This window comes from Ostrea edulis, chromosome 7, assembly GCF_947568905.1.
Source record: "Ostrea edulis chromosome 7, xbOstEdul1.1, whole genome shotgun sequence".
Taxonomy (NCBI): Eukaryota; Metazoa; Mollusca; class Bivalvia; order Ostreida; family Ostreidae; genus Ostrea; species Ostrea edulis.
The window spans coordinates 34566763-34580193 of record NC_079170.1 but is presented as its reverse complement, the minus strand read 5'-3'; the positions used below and the strand labels follow the sequence as shown (position 1 = coordinate 34580193).

At 33.5% G+C, this 13431-nt stretch overlaps 1 protein-coding gene across 2 annotated transcripts in view; it reads right to left on the bottom strand.

Moving 5' to 3' along the window:
* The window catches only part of LOC125667449 (slowpoke-binding protein-like), a 44715-nt gene extending 31338 nt beyond the window's left edge, over positions 1-13377 (bottom strand). Inside the window, exons 1-6 of one of the 2 annotated variants that reach the window (XM_056144101.1) lie at positions 13188-13373; positions 5814-5884; positions 5355-5449; positions 3991-4068; positions 2043-2194; positions 624-734 (exon numbers count right to left, since the gene is read on the bottom strand). In XM_056144101.1, coding sequence (XP_056000076.1) covers positions 624-734; positions 2043-2194; positions 3991-4068; positions 5355-5449; positions 5814-5884; positions 13188-13226 — 546 coding nt within the window. In that variant the 5' untranslated portion in view covers positions 13227-13373. Of the gene's footprint in view, positions 1-623; positions 735-2042; positions 2195-3990; positions 4069-5354; positions 5450-5813; positions 5885-13187 lie in introns of both variants that reach the window. The other variant, XM_056144102.1, reaches the window with a different exon arrangement.
* Positions 13378-13431: the final 54 nt, after the last annotated feature.

The window sequence follows — 13431 nt, the reverse complement described above, 5'->3', positions numbered from 1 at the left end:
CACAATCAGCGACCGAGTAGTGTTCACTACCTCTATTCAAATGTCCTACTTTTACAGCCTTTCCATTGACTACCTCTATCCAGATTTTCTACTTTTACAGCCTCTCCATTGACTACCTCTAATCAGATGTCCTACTTTTACAGCCTCTCCATTGACTACCTCTAATCAGATGTCCTACTTTTACAGCCTTTCCATTCACTATACCTCTAATCAGATGTCCTACTTTTACAGCCTCTCCATTGACTATATCTCTAATCAGATGTCCTACTTTTACAGCCTCTCCATTGACTATATCTCTAATCAGATGTCCTACTTTTACAGCCTCTCCATTGACTATAGCTCTAATCAGATGTCCTACTTTTACAGCCTTTCTATCGGAACATGATCTTCATCCCAATGAATACAAAAAATACAAAGCCTGTCCATCAAATGTTACGAAATTCAAACTTGATCTGTAGTTTGCCACTCTGAAACTACACCGCAAGTTTCAAATGAATTCTTGCATGCATAACAGAAAAAAAGTCTGGAAAACCAATGGGACAGACAGAGAAGAAACCTATAGTCCTCTTTGGTTTTACAAACCGTTAGGGGACTATTAAAATGGGATCACTATTATTACTTACATGATATATAACATCTTTTAGTGATCCTTTGGCAGAGACTGGCTGAATGATAACCACGAAATTCTGATCCATTACATAGTCAAACCTTGTCATGGGAAATATGTAAGGGTGCTGCAATAAAAAAATAGGTAAGGGTGCTGCAATAAAAAAATATGTAAGGATGCTGCAATAAAAAAATATGTAAGGGTGCTGCAATAAAAATGCTGCTACTTACTGGCTAGTTAACTTATGTCATCCATTCCTTATATTCCTTTACACCTAACTTCTAATGAGATCCACTGTCTGACATTTGAAACAGTTTCTATGACAACACATTTCATTTCAATCTAGTTGGTTCCGTTTTTTAGTGCCATCTGTCCGTATGTAAATATATACATTCCACAAACTCTGAGACCTACTTCGTAGCATTGTTGAAATTTTCGGAAAATATGTTTGAATTTAGAATAACACTTATCATATGATGGTTTATTTTATGAGTTTAGAGTTTGTCCTTCTTGGACTCTATTTCCCTTAACCATTGTTCAAATACGGAAATCATTACCAAATATGGAGATAAGTGATGGTCAGGTGATTTTCAGCTGTTACATTTAAAGAACTTACAAGTTGATTGATTGATTGATTGTTTTACGTCCTGTTGAGAATTTTTCACTCATACTGAGACGTCACCAGCTGTAGGTGAAGTACCACAAATTTAAACCTATGCTTAACATTCAGGACCAAAGGAGTGAGGGTTCTTTATCGTGCCAATGCCAGTCACGACACGTGACCTCTGTTTTTAAGGTCATATCCGAAAGATCTGTGTTCTCACTTCTTAATGCTGAGCTTTTGGCAAAAGAGCAATCACTACCTTTGTTAACATCTGACACGACCATGGCAAATAGCATCAAACTCATGACCTCCTGGTTACAAAGCGAACGCAACTTGCAGGTCAATGATATTTATTATCTACGTACTTCAAAGTATTTACATTTTTACAAGTACAGAAAAATATAAATAATAAAATGTCTTTCAATGATTTTTTAAATGGGAGATGATGGTCGCAAACATTGCAGAAATTTTTTTCCCCATAACTACTAATGCATTTTCACTGCAATGTTTGTGACCTTCAGCTCCAGTTAAAAAAAAACCATGAAAGAACTTTATCATTTAAGTTCTCCTGCTGTGCACTGTGAACAGATCTGTTCTGAGTGTTCTACATTGTTTAAATCTCACACAAGCAACACCACAGAACTGGGATTTCACCTTCTAAGCATTTTATTTGACGAGCATTTCACAAGTGTGCACAAATTCATGAACCAGTTTTGTTTTGACAATCTGATAGAGGGACTGTCTAAACACATAGGTGTGATTATTAACATCATCGGGCAGTCACAAAAGCTGGGAGAGATAAAAAGACAATGTTAGAATTTTGACGCTCACCCTGAGGAGGTCAAACAGGTCCTTTAGCATCTTCCTTGTTTTGAGGTCAAACTCCAATAGACATTTATCGGGCCGTGGAAACGTGTTCAGGAGGCACTCCAATTTTTGTCTCTGATCGCTGACGCGGAACCAATGCTTCTCAGATCTACTTCCTGTCATTTAAATACAGAAACTTTCACGTATAGCCAACTAATGGAGGCCATCATTACACAGAAACTTCAACGTCAAGGAATAATACATTATGTTGACTTGAAATCAAACATTTGGTAATAAATTCATTAAGAAATGAATTTAATTTTTAAAGAATACATTAGGTTATGAACTATGACACTTCATTAAGCTGGTGAGTTAGTGCTTCATATGAAATGCATGCCTGCATGCTGCTCTGCAGTTTCTACCCCATGTATTTTCAACAATGAATTTATCTATATTTACATATGCATTCTACTTCCACTTCTGTTGGAATTCCCCGCCGTTAAAATTGGACACATTATATCTATCAAGATTCATATGTGCATTGTTTACATCTGCAGCCTGTTCCTAAGGATATACCTATCATTACAATTTGTACAGATATACCAAAGACAAAGACAATAGAAATGTAAATATAATGAAATCAATAGTAGACGTATCTCATGTATCAATGTAAATATAATGAAATCAATAGTAGACGTATCACATGTATCAATGTAAATATAATGAAATCAATAGTAGACGTATCTCATGTATCAATGTAAATATAATGAAATCAATAGTAGACGTATCACATGTATCAATGTAAATATAATGAAATCAATAGTAGACGTATCATGTGTATCAATGCGACTCAGACAATGGAAATGTAAATATAATGAAATCAATAGTAGACGTATCTCATGTATCAATGTAAATATAATGAAATCAATAGTAGACGTATCTCATGTATCAATGTAAATATAATGAAATCAATAGTAGATGTATTACATGTATCAATGTAAATATAATGAAATCAATAGTAGACGTATCACATGTATCAATGTAAATCTAATGAAATCAATAGTAGACGTATCACATGTATCAATGTAAATATAATGAAATCAATAGTAGACGTATCATGTGTATCAATGCGACTCAGACAATGGAAATGTAAATATAATGAAATAAATAGTAGACGTATCACATGTATCAATGTAAATATAATGAAATCAATAGTAGATGTATCACATGTATCAATGTAAATATAATGAAATCAATAGTAGACGTATCACATGTATCAATGTAAATATAATGAAATCAATAGTAGACGTATTACATGTATCAATGTAAATCTAATGAAATAAATAGTAGATGTATCACATGTATCAATGTAAATATAATGAAATCAATAGTAGACGTATCACGTGTATCAATGTGACTCACTTCTTCTGTAGCTATCTCTCAAAAAATACTGAAAATATCTCAATTACTCGAAAGTGAAAATTAGAGGGATTCTTGGAAACTAAATCCCATGAGTCTCAGAGACTCAAACTTGCAGCCTAGATCTTGGAGACTGGGATTTAGGAACTTGGCCCTGGAGGCTGGGAATTAGGAACTAGATCTTGGAGACTGGGATTTAGGAACTAGATCTTGGAGACAGGGATTTAGGAACTACTGATCTTAGTGACTGGGGTTTAGGAAATAGATCTTGGAGATTGGGATTTAGGAACTAGATCTTGGAGACAGGGATTTAGGAACTACTGATCTTAGTGACTGGGGTTTAGGAAATAGATCTTGGAGATTGGGATTTAGGAACTAGGTCTTGGTGACTGGGATTCAGGAACTACATCCTGGAGGCTGGGATTTAGGAACTATATCTTGGAGACTAGGTCTTGGGCCTGTAGTGTAACAACTATTGTCCATTTATGAAAATTTCCTGTAATACTCCTAGCTTTATAAAATACAATACTTCACACAGTTTGTCAAAGGTTACCTAGCTGATTGAGTTGTTCAAGCTTGCTGAATTGTGAATGAGATCTTAGGTAATATTGAGCATTCATCCAAGCTGCATCTGCAAAAAAAACCCAAGAGATGTTTGTAAAACACATATGCCCCCCATGGTGCAAAATTGAAAAAGGTTATACACACACACATCATTTAATTGATAGTAGTACATGTATCATCAATTCAAAATATTGAGCAGACAATATCTTCCTATGTCAAGAGTGAATTGACCATGTGACCTAAATATCAATGGGGGTCATCTACTCCTTATGCTGTACCAGTGTACCAAGTTTGGTGTCAATCAAGCAAATAATTCTTAAAATATAGGAGACAATATATTACTATGTCCAGTTCAACAATTGACTTTTGAGCTCAAAATCAATATGGGTCATCTTCTCCTGAAGATGTACCAGTGTACTAAGTTTGATGTCCGTCAAGCAAAAGGGTTATCAAGATATTGAGTGGACAGTATATTACTATATTCAGTTTGACCTTTGACCATGTGACCTCAAAATCAATAGGAGTCATCTCCTCCTGAATATACACCACTGTACTAAGTTTGATGTCTGTCAAGCAAAGGGTTCTCAAGATATTGAGCGGACAGTATATTCCAATGTCCAGGTTGACCCTTGACCTTTAAACATGTGAAATCAAAATCAATAGGGGTCATCTACTCCTTAGGATGTACCAGTGTGCTAAGTTTGATGTTTTTCAAGCAAAGGGTTCTCAAGATATTGAGCGGACATTATATTCCTTTGTCCAGAGTAGATTGACCCTTGACCTTTTGACCTGAAAAACAATAGGGGTCCTCTTCTACTCATAACTAACCCACATATGAAATATCATTATCATCAAGTGAAAGGTTCTCAAGATATTGAGCGGACAACATGTGGTCTACAGACCGACCGACAGTTGCAAAACAATATGCCCCCTCTTTTTCAAAGGGGGGCATAAAAATGTAGTATGAAGTACATACATTTTTTTCTTTGAGATTTTCACAAAATTAGCTATAGATGTCAACTTATCATGAAAATAAGAGTCTCATGAATATTTTCAAATACATAATCATAATATTGGATAGATTAGATATCAGTTACTGTGAAATAAAAAACACCCACAAATAAATTCTCTTGAAAAAATTTCATATAATTATATAATATTGAATAGATTGGACATATTAAAAATTCTGAAAATGATGTTTTGCTAATAAATCTAACAAAGAAAACTTGAGGAGATAAAGTCTCTTGATAATGATTCATAATGTGAGGTGTCATGTGGGTATCATTACATCATCATCAGTAAACACAAAACACTCATACTTCACAATCTTCTAGCGGAGAATGGAACACCCACCTTGTACTTTTTCCTCCGCCTTCTTCTGATTGTTGTACATTCGATCATACAACGCAACATCTGGGTTGTTCAGTGGCTGGTACAAGTACCTGTCCCTGGTCAGGAAGAAAATAGTACTAATGTACTACAGTAAAACACAGTTACAGTGAACACACTTATAATGAATTCATGCTTACAGTAAAACACAGTTACAGTGAACACACTTAAAATGAATTCATGCTTACAACGTGATTTTCATTCCCTATTTAAATATATTGTGAACTTATATAATATCACAAGTTCTTAAGTATGAATATGATGTCTAATCAATGTAGTGGTAAGATGGGTTCGATCGACAGTGGCCAGATAGCTCAGTTGGTATATATATATTAAACACTTGATATGCGTCAAGACTGAGTCCAATTCATTATTCCATCAATTTAATACATAAATATCTGCCTTTAAACAAAATAGTCTCACCTTTTTCTACAGCAAAACCAAATCAGGATAAAAACCAGTGACAAGAGGAAGATTCCAACCAAGATCGGGATCTGCAGTTAGTAAAATCAAGTAAATATAAATAAAAACCAGCGACAAGAAGAAGACATCAAGATCGAGATCTGTAGTCAGTAAAATCAAGTAAATATAAATAAAAACCAGCGACAAGAGGAAGACATCAAGATCGGGATCTACAGACAGTAAAATCAAGTAAATATATACATGATATACAGTCATGTGTAATATGATATTTGAACTTAAAGTAAACTTATTCTGATAAAGTTAAATTTAGTGAAATCTTAGACTTTCATGCTACAATCGTATTTTTTGGAATTAGGGATAAAACAATAGTCTAAAAGTACATTTACGATTCAATCTAATGCAAGTTGCAATACATTTGTCAATTGATTCAATTATTTTCGATTTCAATTTTATAACATACGATGAATATTTAATGCTTTCAATGTTTCCTAGACATGCAGATATGTACTGAACGAGATTTGATTGTACGACTGAAACGATACGCCCCCTTCACGATATGATACATATTGTAATACTTATGCCATGATTCAATACTTTCAATACAATACAATTTACAGAAGAAACCAATAATAACATTAATTTGAAGAAAAATTAATTATCAAGATTCAAAATCATAATTTTTAAAGCAAAACTGCCAAACGGTGAGATGCCTGTTCGCTGTAGTTTAAACTGATATAGTTTATGATTATTTTCATCAACCTCAAGGCAAACAACAGTTTGAACATAATTTGACGCTATTTTGTCCCTCATGCAGGTAGAAATAATATGTACTGGCCGAGACTGATGTATTTCACTGAACCCATTTGTAATAAATGTATCGAACCGAAAATCGAGGCAATGAATCGAATATTGAATTGAGCGTTTATATTGAACAGTATTGATATTTTGGTGAATTTTTTTTTTTTTTATAATTTATTTTTTTTTCATATTCACATAATCATCAGTAATAGTAATGAAGATACATATTAATCATTTTATACATTCTCACACTCTTTCACACTACTAGTTCAGCATTATTGGTAGAATACTTCTTATTCTAGGTTACAGATCAAAAATAATTTTCCAGTTTTCCCAAAGTCTGTCGAATTTCAAAACTTCACATGATTTAATTGCTACAAATTTTTCAACTTTGTATTTGAAAGAAAGATAATGTATCAGCCCAGTAATATGAGGAATTTTGTTTTGTTTTGAACAATTGAAAACATATTGTTTGGTATACAGAATTATGAAATTAACAACTTTATTACACAAACTGAAAGGTGTTTCACCAAAAATAACATTACTAACATTAAAACCAATTCTTTTTGATGTTTTTCTGAAAATATGCATGCTAAGATTATTCCAAAGTGCTAAAGTATAAGAACAAGACATAAACATATGTTGCATTGTTTCTTCATTATCTTTACAAAATGAACAACAGTCATCTGAAATTATACTGATTTTCTTGAGGTAATATTTCGTAGGAAGAAGCTTGTAAAGAATTTGGTACTGCAACCACTGAACTTGGGTATCAATACTTGTTTTAAAACAAACTTTAAACAGCTCTTTGACAGAAACATTGCCTTCTAAATGTACAGATAATTCAGTGTTCCATTTTTGAATTGATTTGGGTATGAGATCATTACTATTTATCATATTATATAACACTCTGGAACATTTATCATTCAACAGTATAAATTCAAAGTAAAAAGGAATAAATGGTGTACAATTTTTTTTAACATCTGATCTCTTAACAGACAAAGTCTTTAAAAACTTAGATATAGTACTGGTAATACTGTTGTATTGCATTGTACATACATTTGCTAGTCTAAATTTTTGTGAAAAATCTTGTAGTAATAAAAAATTTCCATCTTCATCTAAAAAGTCTCCAATTATTTTCACACCATGTTGATACCATGTTTTAACATAAATGTCTTTATTACCAACACACATATTTGTGTTATGCCATACTGGAATAGAACTGAGTTTTTGCATGGAATACTTTTCATCCATTACTCGAATCATTGCTAACCATGATTGAAAAACATCACGCCAAAAATCATTGCTGTGGTTTATAATAGTATAAATATATTCATCTCCAAAATCTATCATTTTTTTTACCACCTCATTGCCATGTACTGCCAAAAAAATATCCACCCATGGTTTGTGACTGTTTGTTAATCTTTTAATCCAAGAACATTTTAAAGACATTATAAAAATTTTCACCTCAACCATTTTCATGCCACCTTTTAAGTAATCTTGGGTGACAATTTGTCTCTTGACCTTGTCAATCTTTGAATTCCATATAAATTCAAAAAAACAGTTATTCAGAAAAGACAAGATATCTTTATCAGGATTTGGTAGTGTAATAAACAGATGGTTTAGCTTAGGTAAAAGCAGTGTTTTGGTGACTGTGACTTGACCAATGGGGGTGAGTATTCTTCTATTCCACTGGTGTATCAACGCTTTAATTTTTGGTATCTGAATATTATAATTTAAATAGACTATTTTTTTCATATCCACAGAAAATTCTATTCCTAGTAAGTTGAAAGTAGTGCATCGCCACTCTAGTTTCCATCTTGTATGGTGATATACTTGACTAGAGAATTTTTTAGAGCCAATCCAAACAATTTTTGTTTTTGAGCTGTTTATTTTTAATCCAGAGAAATTTGAGTAGTAGTCTATAGTGTCAAGTGCAGCAAAAAGAGATTTTGGTGAACCATCAAGAGCCAAAGTTGTGTCGTCAGCATATTGGGAAATTTTGTGTTCCTTACCATTCACTATTATACCTTTGATATCTGTATTCTGTTTCACAAGAATATCTAAAATTTCTGCACAAAGAATAAATAAATAAGGAGCAATAGGGTCGCCTTGTCTACAGCCTCTCTGTATATCAAATTGCTGCGATAGGAAACCACTTTGTAATACAGATGCTTTAATATTTGTATTTAAGATTTTTATCCAAGTAATTATGCAATCCCCAAAACCAAAATAACTTAAAACTTTATATATAAAATTCCAAGATATAGAGTCAAAAGCCTTTTCAAAATCTATCAGTACAAGTAAACCTGGTGTGTTGCTGGATTCAGTGAAAGACATGAGATCATACACAAACCTAGTGTTTTCTCCTATGTACCGGCCTTTTATAAACCCAGACTGAGTTTCCGATATCAAATAATCTAAGGTAGATTTTATTCCAGTTTTTCAGAAATTGTCTGGGTTTGTCACTTTTGGCAAACATGTAATAATCCCCAGTCTTTGTGATATAGGGAGTTCCTTTTTCTCAAAAATATGATTAACAGCTGATACAATGTGGTTTTTGAGGTCCTTCCAAAAAAATTTAAAAAATTCTACGGTGAAGCCATCACTTCCTGGTGATTTATTATTTTTCATATTTTTAAGAACTGTATATATTTCACTTTCAGATATCTTGTCATCCAAAGAGTTTGAAGCTGTCTTGTCTAACCTAGGGGTGTCCGGGACTTTTATGATATCTTCCAAATTTATATCCAAGAGATCTGAATCTTTACATGTGTAAAGAGTTTCATAAAAATCTTTGACATGATGAAGAATATCTGATTGGTCATATATGACTGATCTTTATGTGTTTCTACTTTTTTGATAGTTTTGTTTAAAAAATTACGGGATTCTAAAGAACAGAAATATTTACTAGGTTTTTCCCCTTCCTCTACCCATTTAGCCCGCGATCTAATGATGTGACCTTGTAATTTTTCCTTCCTTACATTTTCAAGTTCAACCTTTTTTTCCTCTAAAAGTTTAAAATTAATGTTATAGTCCGACTCTATGATTTCAATCTCCTCCAGTAATTTTTTTTCAAGCCTGTCTCTTTCTTTTTTCTTAAAAGAAGAGTGTGAAATTGTTATACTTCGAATTTCCATGAGAAGAACTTCGAGAAAAATACTATAATTGTTGTCTGTATTGTCAGCATGTAGATATTGGTTTTGTACTTCAAGTATAGTTTGTTTGACCTTTTCTATATAGATTTTATCTGTCAGTAGACTGTTATTGAATTTCCAAAGTCCACGACCCCTTTTAAATGTATTAAATTTTAACTCTATCACTACTACTGAATGGTCTGACCTATATCCAGGATTAATAGAAAACTTTTCCAACATATTTGAGAGGCTTTCTGATATCAATATATAGTCTAAACGAGCTTGTTTTAAAGGGTTTTTCTTCCTCCAAGTATACTTTTTTTGGTCAGGATACAGAATCCTGTAGTAATCAAGAAGTTGTAAATCATTCATCAACTCAAGAACCTTTTCTCTAGCCTTTGGGTTATTAACATTGTGATAATTTTGTGTATCTAATATGGGATTTAAAGCAAGATTAAAGTCTCCACAAAGTATAAAATAATCATTATCTAAGTTCAAAAAAGTGTCTCTGACCTTTTCATAAAAACTTGGGTTATCAGTATTTGGACCATATATATTTATAATAGTTACTCGGTTATCTTCAATAGTAATGTCGATAGCTAAAAGGTTTCTCTCATTGTGAATTTTAAATTCGAAACTATTGTTAAAAAGGAAGCACACGCCTCTTGAATTCGACTTGTACGAATTGAATATGCATTTATATCCCCACTGTGTTTCAATAAATGGTTCCACCTGGGGTGTAAAGTGAGTATCTTGTAAACAAATTATTGAATAATTTTGCTTTTTGTAAAAGTTCAGTACATCTTGTCTCTTAGAATCTGTAGCTATGCCCTGACAATTCACCGATGCTATTTTTATCACATCATCCATTCGGTTTTACACATATAAAAATGGAAAACAAATTCACTATATGAAATAGACTAATTAAATCCTATAAAATATACCTGTGATGAACTAGTTGTCCTCTCATACCTATCATTCTCACGCTTGCACACACTACACTTACACACACAAAAACGAAAGTTACAAATTATTTTGATCATCCCGATCCCGATCACCTTACGATCCCGATGTAAACAGTCTTGTATTTGGCTCCGCTAATATTTGAAAGTTATCGTTTCACTTTGTCGTCCACAGAGTCCAGGATATCAAATTTGTGTCTGATGTTGTCCTTATCTAAGGCAAATATTTTGCCATTATAGATCCAAGCTGACAAAATCCGTGGGTCTTCCTTTAGAACACTGATCAGTTTGGCGTTCCTTGGCGTGATATGGTCAAACATAAGAAAGCTCTTTTTGAGTTCCTCATTTGATCGTTTTTTAATCACTTTCACTTTAATCTCTGTTGATATGAATTTCGTAATGACTGGTCTAGGTCCACCATGCTTTCCATTCGGTAATCTATGGATTGCCAACACATCCTTTGGATTTAAATCTACGCCAACTTTGTTTAAGAATGGTACATAAATCCGATCTCAGATCCTCGTCCCTTGTCTCTTTCCAACCCAAAAAATTTATGTTGTTTTTTTGGGAGTACTGTTGATTGTAATTAGCTAATTGTAAGGCATCCTCTGACATGATTTGGCATTGTTTTAGGGTTTCTTTCAGTGATCTCAGTTCACGATTTTGTCCAACGAATTTCTCCCGCATAGTTTCTAGATCTAAATTGAGCCCATCTGCCATTTCTTTCACTTGACGTTCGAAGTCTCTGGCTTTGTTGTCTATTTTTTGATCGAAAGTTTCTCTGACTTCGTCCGCGATCTCCGATTTTAAATCTTCTTTAATGGTTTGTTTAATTTCTGTCAGAATTTCTTGTTTTAATTCCCCTTTTAATTCCGATTTCACTTCTACAATAATGGATGCAATTATTTCCTTTACATCATTCTTATTCACCATTGTTTGTTGTATTTCATGCAAGCTTTGCTGAATTTTACTCAAGTCATTCAATATGTCGGGGGCTCCACTTGGGGTATCGATGTCCGAACTACTTGATCTCTGTTTCTTATGCGGCTGTTTTTCTGAAACCACCGTTTTTTTAACAGCAGCTGGGGCTGACTGTAAACTCAACTGCACTAACCTTCTTTCCGATGCTTTCTGCGTATTCTCTGGTGCTTTTTTGTCATGTTTTTTCTCCTCTTTCTTTGAGCTCGGAGTCTCCGTCGACATTTTGAAAAAACAGTTCGATGTCAAGAACACGTCAAACACACCACAACACGCCAAGAATCCAAGGAAAAAAAAAAGTCTTATCACATAAAGTATGATATTATCGGGTATTCTGCACCAGAAGAATTCTATGGAACTTTAAATATACAAGATATTGAGAAATTCAGCGGTGCTCACTTTTTCCTCTCCTACTCCGTGTCCATGTCACGTGATCTCATCATATTTTGGTGAATTGTTTCAGCCCTATTTGATTGTATCTTGTTATCTAGACCACTGAGGAGCTGCACGACATTTTCCGTCATGCAACCAGCAACTGAGTATAACAGATCATGCACTTGATTTTTAAAAAACCTTGCAGGAGTTCTGCATGTTGAGGGAGCTGTATTAATTTGTTTGACTGTTCGGTGTCTACATTGATGTAGGATCTATGAATTTTGGTTATGACTCATGAATTTGGATATTTCACAAAACCTTAGAACTACTCACAAAGTATCTGCCTCCAAAAACCAGTGTTACAAGTTACTTACTCCACCTTGTTGTAAAAGGCTATAGTTTCTCTACATGTGTAAATAAATATACAGTATTCATTAGTTTCTTAGAAGAGAATATACATCTATGACCAATCATTCCATCCTTGTGCAAGACAAGGCATTCTCACAATCGTATGCCTTCCAACTTCCATCAAGCAATACAGTACTTCCTATCGCAAATTCTCATTCTTCCTACATACCATGAGGAATGGAATGCATTACCACCAATCTGATTCAAATTAGCTCCTCGATCCACTCCCCCCCCCCCCCCCCTCCCCTTTTTTGTCACTACATGAGGTAGTGACCAAAAAAAAAAAAAAAAAAAAAAAGGAGATCGAAGAGCTGATTTTAATCAGATTGCATTAACACCAAGAATTGTGTCTCTCATAACACCTGAAATCTTCAGGGAGCAGATGTCCAAATAATTGCTCAATTAGAAACCCACAGCTTTTGAGTTTTTAATTTATAAATCTTTACTTGCATGCTCTCTCTCGAATGGTAGAAAAAATCAGATAAGATGATTATGGCCATAACCAGGCAGAATCAGAACCAGAAAGTGAAGACAACAAAGATAATAACAGAGATAAATAATAATATTTCTGTCAAACTTCTCACAGTTAGTGAGTTACTTTAAAGTTAGATCTAGCATTAATTACTTTAAAATTAATTTGGGCCATAATCATTATGTAAATTACTTTTATGATAATAAAGTATTGTTTTCGGTAAAAGTATACATAACATTCTTACATAAATGTGATCCTCCAGATACTGAAAGAAACCAGACATTCTTGCATGGCCTTTAAAGGCTTTTCGTCGTCTGTCAAAATACAAATCACATGATTTGCGAAGGCCAAAGTGTACATTCCGAGTCCGAATTAAAAATCATATTTTTTATGGGGGGAAAGTATCTCACATTTCTAATTGAGCAATTAAACTCCACAGTAACTAAACTACGTCATTATCTTTAACAATTTAAAGACAAAGCCCATCT